At 42.8% G+C, this 16751-nt stretch overlaps 1 protein-coding gene across 2 annotated transcripts; it reads right to left on the reverse strand.

Moving 5' to 3' along the window:
• Positions 1–550: 550 nt before the first annotated feature.
• Positions 551–16399, reverse strand: FCMR (Fc fragment of IgM receptor). 2 transcript variants are annotated; one of them, XM_043962489.1, is made up of 8 exons: positions 16256–16399; positions 11235–11573; positions 8758–9096; positions 7524–7743; positions 7169–7290; positions 4979–5164; positions 3312–3367; positions 551–919 (listed from the first exon to the last, which is right to left on the reverse strand). In XM_043962489.1, exons 1-8 carry the CDS (start codon positions 16329–16331, stop codon positions 734–736), a joined length of 1524 nt encoding a protein of 507 aa, XP_043818424.1. In that variant the 5' UTR covers positions 16332–16399; the 3' UTR covers positions 551–733. The 2 variants fall into 2 exon arrangements, with proteins under 2 accessions (XP_043818424.1, XP_043818425.1); XM_043962490.1 differs by lacking the exon at positions 8758–9096.
• Positions 16400–16751: the final 352 nt, after the last annotated feature.

Consider the following 16751-nt stretch of genomic DNA (forward strand, 5'->3'; position numbering starts at 1 on the left):
TATCTGTAAAGACCTAGACAGGAGCTATATTCAAGCTATATTATGAGATTTCCCAAAGGCAACTCTGAATGGGGGGTGGAGGTAAAATGAGCCAAAGAGACAACAATTAAGGTAGAAAAGAGAATTCCCAAGGTTGGGCCCAGTTTGTAGAAGCCCAAAGCGTGGAGAAAGGGTCCATGCCTTAGACCTCCTCAGCAGTTCTCACACCTCATCTGTACATTCCACCCTTAGGACCCCTCGGAATGGAGTGGAGTCCCCCTTCCCCCCCACCCCCAACCTCCATTTAAGGAGGACTCTCAGGCCAAGTATGTCTTCATTTCCCATGGGGCTACACTACTTTGACCATCTTCATCATACTCTTCCCTTCCCCTCCCTTTCCTTCCCCCTCCCCTCCCCCTTCCCCTTCTCCCTGCCACCCCCAGCTTCCTTTTATATGTTGTCTTGCCCTTTAGATCATAAGTCCCCAGAGGGCAGGGATGGGCTTTTTTTTTTTTTGTCTCCTATCCCCAGCATTTAGCACAGTTCCTGCACATAACAGACACTTAATAAATGTTTATTAACTTCTAGTTTCCGTGGAACAGAAGTGGCTTTTCCGAGACGAGCAGGAGAAGCTTTGGGGAATGCATGGGCAAGCTCAGGGAAGACAGAGCCCCCTGCCTCCACCTGGGGAAAACAGCCGGGGAGGGCATGCAGGATGTGCCAGGTGTTGAGCAGAGTTAGTTCTGAGTAGGGCTCAGCAGCAAGCCTTGTTGGCATGGAAGCCCAGGCCTGGAGGGCAGTTGGGCGACTGAGTCAAGCAGGGAACATTGATGTAGTCGTGTGAATCAGAGTCTTCTGGCTCAGGAAGACAAAGGTGGTAGGTGCTCATGGAGTCATTCTTCACAGGCACTGGCGCCTGGGGCTGAGTAATCTTTGAAACCTGAGAACGACCAAAGAATTATCACATGGATTGAGTGGGATGACAGAGGCTCAGCTTCCCTAGAGGGCAAGAGAGCCCAGGGCTGGTGAACTGGGAATTTGTCACCATTTTGAGACATCCCACCACGAGTGCCTTCTCCTCCAAAGACACTTTCCTGCTAGTCTGTATTCATTTTCGACAATTGATTTACATGCTCTCTCTCCCCTATGAAAACACAAACCTTTTGCTTTTTTGGGGGGGGGGGGCGAGAGGGAAGAAGAGTAGTATTTCCAGTTCTTAGCCCAACACATAGTAAGAGATTAATAAATGATTATTGAGGGGGTAGCCAGGTGGCACAGTGGATAGAGCACTGGTCCTGGATTCAGGAGGACTTGAGTTCAAATTTGGCCTCGGACACTTGACACTTACTAGCTGTGTGACCCTGAGCAAGTCACTTTACCCTCTGCCCTGCAAATATGTATATATATATATATATATATATATATATATATATATATAGAGAGAGAGAGAGAGAGAGAGAGAGAGAGAGAAATAGATAGATAGATTGTTTGATTGATTCTAGAAGATAAAGGACCTTCACTGGCTTCACTGCTCAGTGATGTCCTGGGGATTTCCAAAGTCTGCTTCAGGGAAGGTTATCCCTCCCTGGGAATCCGGAAAACACATAGACCCAATCAGGGAGGGGATTGCCTTAAAAGGAGCTGGGTTTCTAAAATTACCAGACATAAGATTGCTAGAGACTAGAGCCAAAGAAAAAGCCTCCAGGGCTTGTATTATATGACACATGATTCAAATATCTACCTTCTTGGAGAGTAAGGAAGTCAGGCTGAGTCAAGTCCTGCCTTTCCTATGATATGGTTGTAGTGCACTAGAAAATGAGCCATTGAGGTATTCATTCCTGGAAAAGGCTAAATGACAGTTTGAAGGGGACTTCAGAGACCCCAGTAGGGATAGAAAGAGAAGACAGCATTCCCCTCCTGGGAAAGAAACTGTACAGTGCCAAGTTACACAGTGCTTGGCACATAGTAGGTGCTTTTTGTTGTTGTTTGGTTGTTTTTCAGTCGTGTCTGACTCTTCATGACCCCATTTGGGGTTTTCTTGGCAAAGATGCTGGAGTGATTTGTTACTCCCTTCTCCACTCATTTTACAGTTGAAGAACTGAGGCAAACAGGGTGAAGTGACTTGTCCTGGGTAACACAGCAAGTGAGTGTCAGAGTCTGGATTTGAACTCAGGAAAATGAGTTTTTCTAATTCCAAGGCCAGTTCTCTGTCCACTTCACCTTCTAGTTGCCCAGTAGGCACTTAATAAATGTTAATTGGATTGAATTGCCTAAAAGATCTTTAGAATGCCAATTTCCAAAGGATGGCCATCAGTGTGAGTTCCTTACAGATAAGTCGCCCTGACCAATTCAACCATTTTAATGCATAAAATATATATTTGGGGCATCACAGTTCTGCCCCAAATATATATTTTATGCATTAAAATGTCCTGGGAATGGTTTAAAGGGAAACGCACATATGATGAAAAGACACTATCTGTTGGTTATTGCTTCCTAAACACATCACCACCACCACCACCACCATCATGATCGTGACTTTCATTTTTGTTTTTCCTCTTCCAGTGCCTGCTACATTGCAGGTGCAATAGTGCACACTTCTTGGTTGAGTGATCAGTAGCAGCACATGCTTTGTCCATGGTTGAATTGGTCAGGGCGACTTATCTGTAAGGAACTCACACTGATGGCCATCACCAAAAAAAAAAAAAATGGATGAGCAGCCCTGAAAAGGGCTCTGCACACCCTCACACCAGAGGTGCTAGTTCTCCCTGACCAGGTAGAATGGGCTGCCTCAGGAGGTGGTAGGTTCTCCCACCCTAGAGATTTTCAAGGAGAGCCTGGATGAACCTTTACTTATCAGAGATGTTAGAGTAGGATTCCTTCCAATATGGTGTAGACTAGATGGCCACTGAGGTCTCTTTAGTGAGGCAATTGGGGTTAAGTGACTTGCCCAGGATCACACAGCTAGTAAGTGTCAAGCGTCTGAGGCCGGATTTGAACTCAGGTCCTCCTGAATCCAGGGCCAGTGCTCTATCCACTGTGCAACCTAGCTGCCCCTCCCTTCCAATTTTAAAATTTTATGCTTCATAACAATAAGTAGCACTTATATAGTACCTACTATGTGTCAAGCATTGTGCTAAGCACTTTACAAATATTAGCATCCTGGCAATTGCCATTTATTAGCTCAAGAAAAATTCAAGCCTCCATTTTCCTTATATGTAAAAGAAGGACAAAAAATATCTGCCCAACAAAGTTGTAGTGAAGGTTAAATGAGATAAGGGAAAAGATTGCTCTCTCTAGGTACAAGGCAATAGTAGAGGAGGTAAAGTACTCACCTGGGTAGGAGTAGAAGGTTCTGCAATTCCGGTGTCTCTGGCAGACATTTGCTCACCTGGAGGAAAAGAGGAGAGAAGTGAGATTTCTCAACCACATTCTCCCTCTTGACCCCTCCTGCTCCTTGCCAGCCTCACCTCCCAACTCTGTATTTGGAAGGAACTTTGTTTTGTTTTGTTTCTTTGCGGGGCAATGGGGATTAAGTGACTTGCCCAGAGTCACACAGCTAATAAGTGTCAAGTGTCTGAGGCTGGATTGAACTCAAGTCCTCCTGATTCTAGGGCTGGTGCTTTGTCCATTGCACCACCTAGCTGCCCCCTTGGAAGGATCTTTGGCAGGAACTTGCAACCCCTGTTTGCCTGAGAAATTTTTACTCGACCCTGGTTTATAGGTATATAAAATAGGTATACATAACCTTTTATTGTTGCCACATTTTTGTGACCCCAACATTCACTTATGCAACCCCATATGGGGTCTCCACACACAGTCTAAGCTTTGTTCTAGATGATCCCCAAGGCTGTCACTCTTCTACATTTTTTGCCTGTTACCAACTAACCTCTGTGTCATGGCAGGATGCCCCATTAAGACCCTTAATTAGATGAGATTGGGCCAGGCTTTGTCCCAGGACACCAAAGGTCAGAGGGCTGGCCATTTTCCTCCAGTACAGAAACAACTCATCTTAACACCTGGTTGGAGAGGGTTACTGGACCTGTAATTTCATGCCCATATGGAACTCCTGAAAGAGGAAAGACCTTATACCATTGCAGGTTGGGACTCCTTGTGATTTATAGTCAGAGAGTTGTCTAGCACACTGAGGGTGACTTGTCTCCAGGATGGCTCAGAGGTAGGACCAGAATCCAGGTCTTCCTGGTTCAGACACTGGTTCTCTAACTACTTTACTACACTGCTTCTCAGCACCTCATTAGCAAGAAAACTGAATTCAAATATGCAGTTATCATTTTTATTGGGGGAAGGGATTAGCGGTGAGAAGAAAGATTGTGGTAGTATAGTAATAGGAAGAGGAGAAATACAAGAGGGGCATTGAAGCATCTTTTTGAAATGCAGGGTTGTTGTGAAGATCAAATGAGATATTTGTATATAGCAAACCTTAAAGCATGATAGCATTGTTATCATAGATCATATCAATCTATTATTATTATTCATTATTGTTATAATTCTCCTTTTCTGTTCTACTTTATATATGGAAATGCTCTCTCCTGTCTCTGCCTCTTTATTTGTTTTTTGTTCATTTAAAATAAAGTAGAATAACATAAGATAAATGGGAAGTTAACAGCGTTTCCTCCCTGCTTTTCTTTTTTTTTAAATTTTTTTTTTTTTGTGGGGCAATGAGGGTTAAGTGACTTGCCCAAGGTCACACAGCTAGTAAGTGTCAAGTGTCTGAGGCTGGATTTGAACTCAGGTCCTCCTGAATCCAAGGCCAGTGCTTTATCCACTGTGCCACCTAGCTGCCCCCCTCCCTGCTTTTCTTAAAGATGATGCCAGGTGAGTTCATCACTTATCTAGCCCTTGTCCTCCTCTCTCTCCTCCCTGAAATGGCATCCTCAGCAGTTCCCAAATGGTCTGCTTTTCTAGGATCTTTCCCCTCCTCTCCTGACCATTTCACTCTATTTACCCTGGGCATTGAAATTCTCCTCCCACCCCTTCTCACCATTCTGGTTGGTTCTTTGAACTTGTCGTGGGCAGGCACTGTAGATGTTTTGTTGAGAACGGAGTCTATTAGAGACAGGCAGGTGGAGGTGCCTCTGCTGGGAGTGGTGCAGGTGGGAATGAGCTCTGTGGGCAGCCTCCAGGGCACTCATCCTCACTGTCAGTCTGTTGATCCTCTTGGGAAGAGCTTCTCAGGAAGAAAGATCACAGGGTCATAGATCTAGAACTGGAAGGGACCTTAGTCCCTTGGACTGAATTGGACATCTAATCCAACCCCCGCATTTTACAAAGGAGGAAACTGAGGCCCAGGGAGGTTAGGTGATTTGCCCATGGTCAAAAAGATCTCAAGTATCAGAGTCAAGATTTGCACCTGATTACCAGAGAAGAAAGAGGAAAAGAGATCAATAGCTTTAGAAGTCTCTGGACATTCCTTTTTTTTTTTTTAAATTTGCGGGGCAATGAGGGTTAAGTGACTTGCCCAGGGTCACACAGATAGTAAGTGTCAAGTGTCTGAGGCCGAATTTGAACTCAGGTCCTCCTCACTCCAGAGCCAGTATTCTACCCACTGTGTCACTTAACTGCCCCCTTGGACATTCCTTCCTAAGTAAGATCTTAACCAATTGACCTCATCCCATGTAAATGGATGGCAGGTCTTGCTCATGTAGGTAGATGTCTAGAGCTGATGATGCTAATCTCTTCTCCCATAGTCTTCCAAGGACTCAAAAGGTACTACAGGGATAATCAGAAATAAAGCCAACCTCAGATTCTCCAAGTTCCTTCCTTCTGTACCCATCTGGTCAGAGCTATGGCGGGGGGGGGGGGGGGGAGAGTATGTGCATGTTGGGGCTTGGCTGCATTATGTTTAGTTCCCACCCATCCTTTAGAGCAAAGGTTCTTAGCCTGGGATCCATGGGGGTACATGAATAGATTTCAGGGGGTCTAAGAATTTGGATGGGAAAAATTACATCTTTATTTCTTTTTCTTTGTTTTTGTTTTTTAGTGAGGCAATTGGGGATAAGTGACTTGCCCAGGGTCACACAGCTAGTAAGTGTTAAGTGTCTGAGGCTGGATTTGAACTCAGGTACTCCTGACTCCAGGGCCAGTGCTTTATCCACTGTGCCACCTAGCTGCCCCTATCTTTATTTTAATATAATTTATTTCTTTCATAATCTTATATATTTTGTTTTATGTATTTAAAAACATTATTCTGAAAAAGGGTCTATAGACACCACCAGACTGCCAAAGGTATTAATGGCATACGAAAGGTCAAGGAGCCCCAATTTAAAGATCATCTCAAAGGCCAAATCATTCATCAAGCCACCCCATCCCCCCAGACCTCACCTACGTTATTTGTTTACTCCCACTCTGAGGGACTTGTAATTAAGCACACCATCATCATCTCTCCCACCAAAATCCTCTTCCAGTGCCTCATCATGGTCTGGAGGTGGACCGGGGCCTCAAAGGACAGGCCAACAGAACCCAAGCTCTGTCTGATGTTACCAAGTCAGAAAGCCATTGAGGATGGGCCCAGTGTTAGGCCATCGTAACTTGGGATTTGTGAACTTATATTTTGAAATATTCTGATAACTCTATTTTAATATGCTTCCCTTGAAATCTTATATATTTATACATTAAAATGTTGTTCTGAGAAGCAGTCCATAGGCTTCCTCAGATTGCCAAGGGGTCCAAGACACAAAAGGTTAACAACCCCTTTAGTAGATGATCTCTGAGGTTCTTCCCAGTATGTTAAGGGGTGGGGAAAGTAGGAGAGATTCAAAAGGTTACCTTTCTTCTTTCCTTCCTCCTTTCCAGGCCAATTCCTTGCCTTCCTTTACCCCTTTTACCCAAGTTTCCTTCCAGGGTCAGCTCAATTGTCACCTGCTTTTCTGGGTGTCTCCTCACCCCCACCCCACCCTAGCTGCTCTGTTTCTTCCCAAAGTTACCTTGTTCTTGCTTGGTTTGGATTTGGTGTATAACTATATATGTGGAAGTTGTTTCATCCATTAGAAGGTAAGGACTGATCCATTTTTGTGTCTATATTCTTAGAACCTAGCCTGACACATAGTAGATATGATGTCCCTAACTCTAATTCAGGCCCCTCAGTGGCACCTGGACTTGGCAGAAGGTACTCTAATGTGTAACTTTGGGTGTTACCACTATGCCTTCCTCAGGAATTAGACCCAGCCCTTACCTCTCCTCTTCTTCAATGATCTTCCCAACACCACACCTAGGAGCACCATGAACATAACACCCAGCAATATCAGGATGGGAAATCCCTCATTGTTCTTCAGAAATGATCCAAAGTAGAAGGCACTGGAGGGAATAAGGAGAGTGATAGATAAGGGAGTAAAGAGAAGCAGGTGGGTTTAAGCAAGGAATACTGGATGTCGTCAAGACCTAAGGACACATGTCAAGGGCTATTCGACAGAGGGTGGATTTTGTGAGAGGGGGCTTCATCAGGGGAGTGGGTGAAGGGATCTTCCCATGATATGTTCCAGATCACCTAGGGCTTCAGCCCTGCTTTCCAAGGCATTGCCAGGGCTTACCTTTCACCCCTTAGCCAGGTGTGATGAGAATAATTAACAGTGGAGGGCCTGAGCCATCTGCTCAGTTGTAGAGCCTTTGAGGTCACAGAGGGGAGGGAGGTCTGGGAGCGAGCTGCTGCTGCTAAGGTGGTTCTCTGAGGCAGGACAGGGCTGGTGGGAGAAGGCTTCAAGGGTGGCTGGGTTTGCCATGACTGGGTCCTTTGTGCTGAAGTGCTTGTTGCTGGGAGATAAAGCAAATGGCAATGAATTGGTGGCATGCATGAGAGGCTCATTATAGATCCCTGGAGAGCCACTGGGGAGAGGAAGAAGGGAGAGGAAAAGAAGGAAGGGAAGAATTTAAGAAAAGAGAAGAAAAATAGGGGAGAGGGGAAGAGGATGAGAGGGAAGAATGGGAGAAGAAAGGAACCCAGAAAATACTATAATTCACAGTCTAGATAATTACCCCTTAAAAAAGTATAGTTGATGGTATGGGGAGGGGGGGGAGAGGAAAAGAAGGAAACACAGTAGAAAGAAGTGTAAGATAAGGAATGGCATAGACAAGGAGAATGATATCACAAATCTGGCTCGTTACTTTAGAGTTCTACTAATTACAGATTTCATTTCTGCCCTGTACCTCTTCTCCTATCACCCCATCCCCTCCTGTCTTCCTCAATTCTGTTGAGGGGGTTGATGATCAGAGGGAACTGCCCCCTAATCAAGGACCCTCCCTACTTCCTATACCACCTTGTAAGAGATCCCCTTCTGGGAAGGTTCTTTCCTTATCCAGTTCCCTTTCTTCTGACCCTTTCTCTCCTCTTTGTACACTTTTTTAGTTTCAGCAGGCTTCATTCCACCCCACAGGGTACCTCCTAACTCCCTCTCCCCATCCTCTCTTTCACCTCCCATATATCCTTCCCTCCCCCCCAGGCAAAAAATGCAGGCCTCATTTCCAGGCCCCCAGGGCTCACTATGTCCTCTTCCTACCCCACCACAGGATACAGCCCGTTATGAGAAGAGCCTGATTTCCCTGAATTCCATCCCCCTCCCTGGTTATGGATGCCAAATGAGACTTCTTCCTTTTTGTCCACCACCCAAGGTCAGGTTTGTTCATCCAGGGGGAAAGGAGGAAGGAAGAGAATGAGGGTGTGTAGAGATGGGGGGAAGAAGGAGAGAAGAAAAAGATAAGAGGAAGCAGGGGGAAGGAGGGAGGAGAGCAAGGATAGAAAGAGGAGAGGAAGGAGACTTGGGCACCTACCAGTAGTGACTGTGAGAATCACTTTCCTGGTCTTCCCCCTGTCTGTATACTGGCCCATCCCACAGGCATAGCTGCCATTGTCCTCTTCTTTCAGCTTCCTCAGCTCAACCAGGAACACTTTCTCCTCTGGAAACGGTGTCAGTGAGACTCTGTTCTTATATTCCTCTGCCACAAATTTTGTGTTTGACACTACTGTGGAGCACATTCTAAGCTCAGTCTCCCGACAGAGATAATACCTAAGTTGTGGGTCCTTCAATGGACACCTGATGTCGATGGATCCTTCCAACTCTCCAGACAATTTTATCTCTTCGAGGGGCTTCAGCTTCAGAGTTTTTGAGACTGCAGGGAAAGGGAATTAGTGTAAAGGTAGTATTAGTTCAATCACAGGGTCAGCCCTGCCCCTTTGGGGATCCAGACATTATTACTGGGAGACTATAGTCCTTTTGTAATCCACTCCTAAGAAGCAATGTAATGCCATGGAATAAATACAAATGTTAACACACACAAGTGACTCCTGTAGGAGACTGGGAGATCCAGGAAAGGACCCAGGCTCCACATTGGAGATGTCTGCCCTAGTTCTGTTTTTTTGTTTGTTTGTTTGTTTTTTTGCAGGGCCATGAGGGTTAAGTGATTTGCCCAGGGTCACACAGCTAGTAAGTTTCAAGTGTCTGAGGCTGGATTTGAACTCAGGTCCTCCTGAATCCAAGGCCAGTGCTTTATCCACTGTGCCACCTAGCTACCCCAGGAACACTATTTTCTGAAATAAGCTCCTAATTCACTCACCACACCACCCCCTAGTGTTGATATCTAGTCACTGCAATCAGGGTGAGGAAAGATAGCTAGCTTTCCATGAAGGAAAGGTGAGTAAGTATCTCTCTTACAAGCCCCTTTCAGAATTGGATACATCTGCTTATCCTGGCCCCTACAAGATCTTGAAGATGGGATAATGCAACCCCACACTTTCGATTCCTTTTTCCTACTTCCTTCTTTCCTGCTTCTTTCCTTTTCTCTCTTCCTTCTCCCTTCTTCTTAATTTCTTTTCCTTTTCCTCTTCCCACTTCTTTTCCAATTTCCTTGTTTTTAATCCCCTCCTTTTCCCTTTTCCCTCTTCCCTCCCTCCCTCTATCCTTCCAAGTCACCCCCATTCCCAAGTCTCCTTCCTGTGGTGGGGTAGGAAGAGGACATAGTGAGCCCTGGGGGCCTGGAAATGAGGTCTGTATTTTTTGCCTGGGGGGAGGGAAGGATATATGGGAGGTGAAAGAGAGGATGGGGAGAGGGAGTTAGGAGGTACCCTGTGGGGTGGAATGAAGCCTGCTGAAACTAAAAAAGTGTACAAAGAAGAGAGAAAGGGTCAGAAGAAAGGGGACTGGATAAGGAAAGAACCTTCCCAGAAGGGGATCTCTTACAAGGTGGTATAGGAAGTAGGGAGGGTCCTTGATTAGGGGGCAGTTCCCTCTGATCATCAACCCCTCTTAACAGAATTGAGGAAGACAGGAGGAGATAGGGTGATAGGAGAAGAGGTACAGGACAGAAATGAAATCTGCAATTAGTAGAACTCTCAAGCAATGAGCCAGATTTGTGATATCATTCTCCTCGTCTTTGCCATTCCTTATCTTACATTTCTTTCTGCTGTGTTTTCTTCTTTTCCTCTCCCCCTCATACCATCAACTGTACTTTTTTGTTTGTTTGTTTTTATGGGGCTATGGGGGTTAAGTGACTTGCCCAGGGTCACACAGCTAGTAAGTGTCAAGTGTCTGAGGTCAGATTTGAACTCAGGTACTCCTGAATCCAAAGCTGGTGCTTTATCCACTGCGCCACCTAGCTGCCCCCCAACTATACTTTTTAAAGAGGTAATTATCTAGACTGCATTATAGTATTTTCTGGATTCCTTTCTTCTCCTATTCTTCCCTCTCATCCTCTTCCCCTCTCCTCTATTTTTCTTCTCTTTTCTTAAATTCTTCCCTTCCTTCTTTTCCTCTCCCTTATTCCTCTCCCCATGGTAAATCCTCTTCTATATGTCTTCCTCCTTTGAATTCCTTTTCTCACTCTTCTTTTTTCCTTCTCTTCTCTCCTTCTACTTTTCTTCTCCATATCCTCCTCCTCCTCTTCCTCCTCAACCTCTCCCACTTCATTAACCTTTGGCCAGCTCCCTATTTACTTGCCTTTCCCCAAGAAAACGAGTAAAAGCAGCAAAAGGCATATACTTTGCTCCTTATGGGCATCTTGAGAAGAAAAACTCAGGCTAGAGGTACGTGAGATAGCTGAAATGGCATTTGGAGATTATCTGTGTATCCCAATTATCCAGATTCCCCATTAGCTCCTGGCTTTAGCTTGGAGAATTGATGATTAGAAACACTGGTCTGGAAGAATGAAGAAGCTCTTCCGAGTATTTGACTGCCCTCACATTTCCAAGTGTGAAAGAAAATACCATGCCCTTTCTTGGGAGATTAAGGTCTCCACCCAGCCAGGACACCTACCAGTAGTGACTGTGAGAATCACTTTCAGGGTCTTCCCCCTGTCTGTATTCTTGCCCATCCCACAGGCATAGCTGCCATTGTCCTCTTCTTTCAGCTTCCTCAGCTCTACCAGGAACACTTTCTCCTCTGGAAACAGTGTCAGCGAGATTCTGTTCTCATATTTCTCTGCCACAAATTTTGTGTTTGACACTACTGTGGAGCACATTCTAAGCTCAGTCTCCCGACAGAGATAATACCTAAGTTGTGGGTCCTTCAATGGACACCTGATGTTGATGGATCCTCCCAACTCTCCAGACAATTTTATCTCTTCGAGGGGCTTCAGCTTCAGAGTTTTTGAGACTGCAGGGAAAGGGAATTAGTGTAAAGGTAGTATTAGTTCAATCACAGGGTCAGCCCTGCCCCTTTGGGGATCCAGACATTATTACTGGGAGACTATAGTCCTTTTGTAATCCACTCCTAAGAAGCAATGTAATGCCATGGAATAAATACAAATATAACCATTAAAGTCCATATTTTAAAATGATAAGATGATGATGAACATGAGATGATCTCTAGGGTTCAAGACTCAACAAAAAATGAACTTATATTATTAATAAACAATAAAGTAGCAGAATATAAAATGAATTCACAAAAAATCAATAAACTTTCTCTGTAATGTTAATAAAACTCAACAGCAAGAGATAGAAAAAAGAAATCACATTCGAATTATCTGTAGAACAAATAAAGTATCTGAGAGTACATCTACCAAGACATATGAATGAAACTACAAAATACTTTTCTTCCTTCCTTCCTTCCTTTTTTCTTTTGGAAATAAAGGAAGATAAATAATCTGAGAGAAGTTAATTGTCCATTGTTGTACTGTACAAAAATAATAGAAACAAGGCCATTAGCAAAACTATTTTATAGATTTGATGCCATACCAATCAAACTACCAAGGGATTTTTTTTTAATAGTATCAGACAAAACAATAATAGAATTTACCTGGAAGAACAAAAGGTCAAGAATATCAGGGGAAACAAAGACAAAAATGTGATTGAAAAGGGTCTAACAATAACAGATTTTAAATTATACTATAAAGCAATACTCATTAAAATAATTTGGTACTACTTAAGAAATAGGAAAGTTGATCAATGAAAAGCTAAATAAGAACTGGAATCAATTGAATATAATAATATAGTGTTCATTCAAAACCAAGCCAGGAATACTAACCACTGGCATAAGGACTCTCCATTTGATAAAAATCACTGGGAAATTGATGAAAAGCAATGTGGCAAAAACTAGGTTCCAAATGGATACTTGACCTAAATTTAAAAATCCATGTCATAAAAATAATTGGTTGACAAAGGAAGGAGATATATTCACAACCATAGCAAAATAAGAAGTTCTACTAAACAAGGGACAGAAATGATCAGAAAAAATAAAGTAAACAATTTTGATTACATAAAATTAGAAAGCTTTTGCTCATGAAAAGTTATTAGATAGAGAAAGAAAACTATTAATTTGGGGGAAAATTAGACAGAAAATATATCTAATAAAGATCTAATATCCAAGTTACATAAAGAATTGATTAAAAATATGAGAAGAGCCATTTCCCAATAAATTAATGCTCAAAGGATATGAGCAGACAATTCTCAAATAAAGAAATCAAAGCTATCAACAACAATATGGGAAGAAATGCTCTAAATAACTAATAACAGAAGAAATGCAAATCAAACCAACTTTGAGTACTACCTCATACTCTTCACCCACCCAATTGGCAAAGAAAAAAATAACTTTTATTATAGGGATTTGGGGAGGAAGGCACATTTGTGTGACTGTTCATACTACAGTTTAACTTTTAAATTAAGAGTTTAATTGACTTGTCCTGGGTCACAAAGCTATTATGTGTCAGAGGCAGGGCTTGAACTTGGGTCTTCTTGACTCCAAGGCCAATAGGCTATGCTCTATACATATATACATACATTCATCACATACATATCATAGTTGAATACTAATGGTTCTTTATTTGCTAAGTTAAATACTCCTTCAAAAGAAGAAATCCACATTAGAAATTATATTTTAAAAAACTCTTCATACCACTAATAATTAAATATAAATTAAAGCAATTCTGAGATTCCATCACCTATCCATCAGATTGATAAAAGAGGAGAATGGCAAATGTTGGAGTTGTTGGGGGAAAACAGGCACACTAATGAATTGTTGCTATAGCTGTGAAATAAGCTAATCATTCTAGGAAGAAATTTGGAATTATGCCAAAATACCTTATTAAATGGTGTGCCATGATTATGATTATCCTTCAAAGAAAGAGGAAAAAGAGTCATATGTACAAAAATATGTATAGACAGTTAATAAATATTTATTAAATGCCTACTATGTGCTAGGCTGGTGATAAAAAGAAAGGTAAAAGATAGTCCCTGCTTTCAAGGAGCTCACAGTCTAATGAAGGGGGGAGGGAAAAGGAGAGAAGAGACAATCCACAACGATTATGAACAAATTAGGTATATACAGGATAAACTAGAAATGATCGACAAAGATAAAGAACTAGAATTAAGACGGATCAGGAAACTCTTCTTGGAAAAGATGGGATTTTAACTCAGATTAAAAGAAAGCCAGAGGTAGTGATGAAGATAGAGAACATCCAGAAATGGGAAACAGCCAGTGAAGATGTCTGAAGTTGGAAAATTGTAGAAAGATCACTTTGCCAGCTGAATGGAAGATGGGCGAGTGGAGAAAGACTTTTGGCAGAGAGATCAACCAGCGAACTATTGCAATAGTCCAAGTCTGATGTATCTGAACCAGGGTGATTTTAGGATCAGAGGAGAGATGGACATATCAACAGATATTACAAAGGTAATATCAACTGTCCTTTGCAACAGATTGGATTTAGGGGGTGAGAGAGAATGAGAAGTCAGAGATAACCCTTACACTGTGAAGCTAGGTGATTGGGAGGATGATGGTAGCCTTGATAATAATAGGGAGGTTTGGAAGAAGGAAGGGTTTGAAAGGAAAAGATGTCAAGTCCAGTTTTGGACACATTGAGTTTAATATGTCTACAGGACATTTAGTTCAGGATGCCAAATAGGCAGTTGGAGATAAGAAACTGGAGGTCAGCCTAGAGGTTAGGGCTGGATAAGTAGATTGCAGAATAATCAGCATAGAATTGGTAATAAAATCCATGGGTGCTGAGGAGATCACCAAATGAAATAGTAGGGAAAGGAGAAAAAAAAAAAAGGGCCCTGGACAGAGCACTGGGGGGCACCTAAGATTAGCAGACATGACCTGGATAAAGATCCAGTAAAAGTAGACTGAAAGGGGCAATCAGATAGGTAGGAAGAGAACCTGGAGAGAGTAGTGTCATAAAAACCTGGAGAGAGATTATCATGGAGATAAGGGTGATCCACAGTGTCAAAGGCTGCAGAGAGGTCAAGGATGAGGACTGAGAAAAGACCATTAGATTTGTCAGTCAATCAGTCAGTGAGATAAGGAGAAAAGGGAACTATCAGCTAATGGCCCCAATTTTTTTTTTTTGTGGGGCATTGAGGGTTAAGTGACTTGCCCAGGGTCACACAGCTAGTAAATGTCAAGTATCTGAGACCAGATTCGAACTCAGGTTGTCCTGAATCCAGGGCCGGTGCTTTATCTACTGAACCACCAGCTGCATACCCCCCCAATTTTTAATAGGCCCAAATTGGAAATTAAGGGGATGTCGATCTATTGAAGAATGGCTAAACAAATTATAGTATGTGACTATAATGAAATAATATTGTGCCATAAGAAATGATAAAATGGACAATTTCAGAGGAAACTGGGAAGATCTCTATGATTTGATTTAGAGAGAAGTGAACAGAACTAAGAGAACAATTTATACAAAAGAAAAAATATTTTTAAATACTTTGGAATTTGAATACAATGATAAGCCATTAGTCCATAGGACTGAAGATGAAACATACCACCCACCTCCTGCCAGAGAAGAGATTGACTTAAAATCCAGAATGAAATTAGTTTTTGGACATGACCAATGTTGGAATTCATTTTGCTGGCCTATTTGTCCAGGAAATTTGTTGTGAGGGTTTTTTGTTTGTTTGAATTTTAAATATTGTTTAATTTGGGGTAGGACTGTGGATGGGAGAGAGAATAAATGCTTATAAACATAAATTTAGAAACCATTTAACCCTGAAGCTGAGATCAAATGGTCCTCCTTCCTTTCAATCCACTCTAGTTTTCCCCATGCAAAATAGAAAATTATATGGAATAGAAGCATAAGATCAGAGGTTTAATGCTGGAATGAGTCTCAGAGGTCATCTATTCTATTTTGAAGAATGCCAGGGGTCTCCTATTTCCAAATCCCTACCCCCATCATTAAATTCCTTTAGGTCAGGGCAGCTACATGGCGCAGTAGATAAAAGCATGGGCCCTGGATTCAGGAGGACCCGAGTTCAAAGCCGACCTCAGACACCTGACACTTACTAGCTGTGTGACCCTGGGCATTCAAATTTTTTTTTTTTTTTGGTGGGGCAGTGAGGGTTAAGTGACTTGCCCAGGGTCACACAGCTAGTAAGTGTCAGGTGTCTGAGGTCGGCTTTGAACTCAGGTCCTCCTGAATCCAGGGCCCGTGCTTTATCCACTGTGCCACCTAGCTGCCCCCCCCCTTTAGGTCTTGAAATCTTTTCAATCACCAAGAGCCCTCAATCAAAATGGCAATCGGCCAGGTTGAGGTAACCTCTTAAATTTTTAGCCAATAATATCTCATGAGGAAGATTGAATTCTGGTCAGAGTGGAGAAAAGGACATCTCAGAGGCACAGATTTAGGACTGGAATCAGGTCCAGTTCCATCCTTTCATAGATGAGGAAACTGAGGCAGACAGAGAGTTAAATGAATTGCTACTCAGCTAGCAAGTGTCTGAGCCAGGATCTGAGCTCAGGTTTTCCTGACATTACCCACAAGTTGTCTGAAAAGGAAGCAGGAAGGCACCTCTGGTGCTGGAGAAAACCAAGATCTGGTCCTTCCCTGAAGCACTTACTTGGCAAGAAGAAAAGTAGCCAGAGAAAGATGTCCATGACTTCCTTGCAGGAAAAGATCTCATTCCAGCCCCACATGGGCTAGAGGGGAAGAGGGACTCTCAGCCTTCCCAGGAACCTTTCACTCTCTAAGACTGATGTTTCTGGTCTTGATGAAGAGCAAAAGTCAGAAACCCGGAAATAGTAGATAATCTTGTTTACAAACTCCCCCTCGCTGAAAGGAAAATATCAGCTGACCACAGAGGAAATCACACATGGGGTTGAATGAGGTTTGAGAATGAGGCTGAGGAGCATAGAACCAGTTCATTACAAGTAGTAGTCGATAGTAATAATCTTTCTTTACTGGTCTTTGGTACCTTTACCCTGAGTAATGTAGTGTGTTTTATAGTTTTTTAGAGACTGGGCAGGCTAGTGGTCATGTGTTCTATGCCTGGCCTCTATTCTAGGCAAATCTTCTGTCTTTCAATCTATACTCATTGCTCCAATGCCCAGTTCCTG

The sequence above is a fragment of the Dromiciops gliroides genome, chromosome 4 (genome assembly GCF_019393635.1).
Source record: "Dromiciops gliroides isolate mDroGli1 chromosome 4, mDroGli1.pri, whole genome shotgun sequence".
Lineage (NCBI taxonomy): Eukaryota > Metazoa > Chordata > Mammalia > Microbiotheria > Microbiotheriidae > Dromiciops > Dromiciops gliroides.

Coding starts and splice junctions, on each gene's coding strand:
- FCMR (XM_043962489.1), bottom strand. CDS start 16,331: ATGTGGGGCTGGAATGAGATCTTTTCCTGCAAGGAAGTCATGGACATC. Junction 7,744..8,757: donor GATTCTCACAGTCACTACTG/GTAGGTGCCCAA, acceptor TTTATCTCCCAG/CAACAAGCACTTCAGCACAA. Junction 5,165..7,168: donor ATCATTGAAGAAGAGGAGAG/GTAAGGGCTGGG, acceptor CTTCCTGAGAAG/CTCTTCCCAAGAGGATCAAC.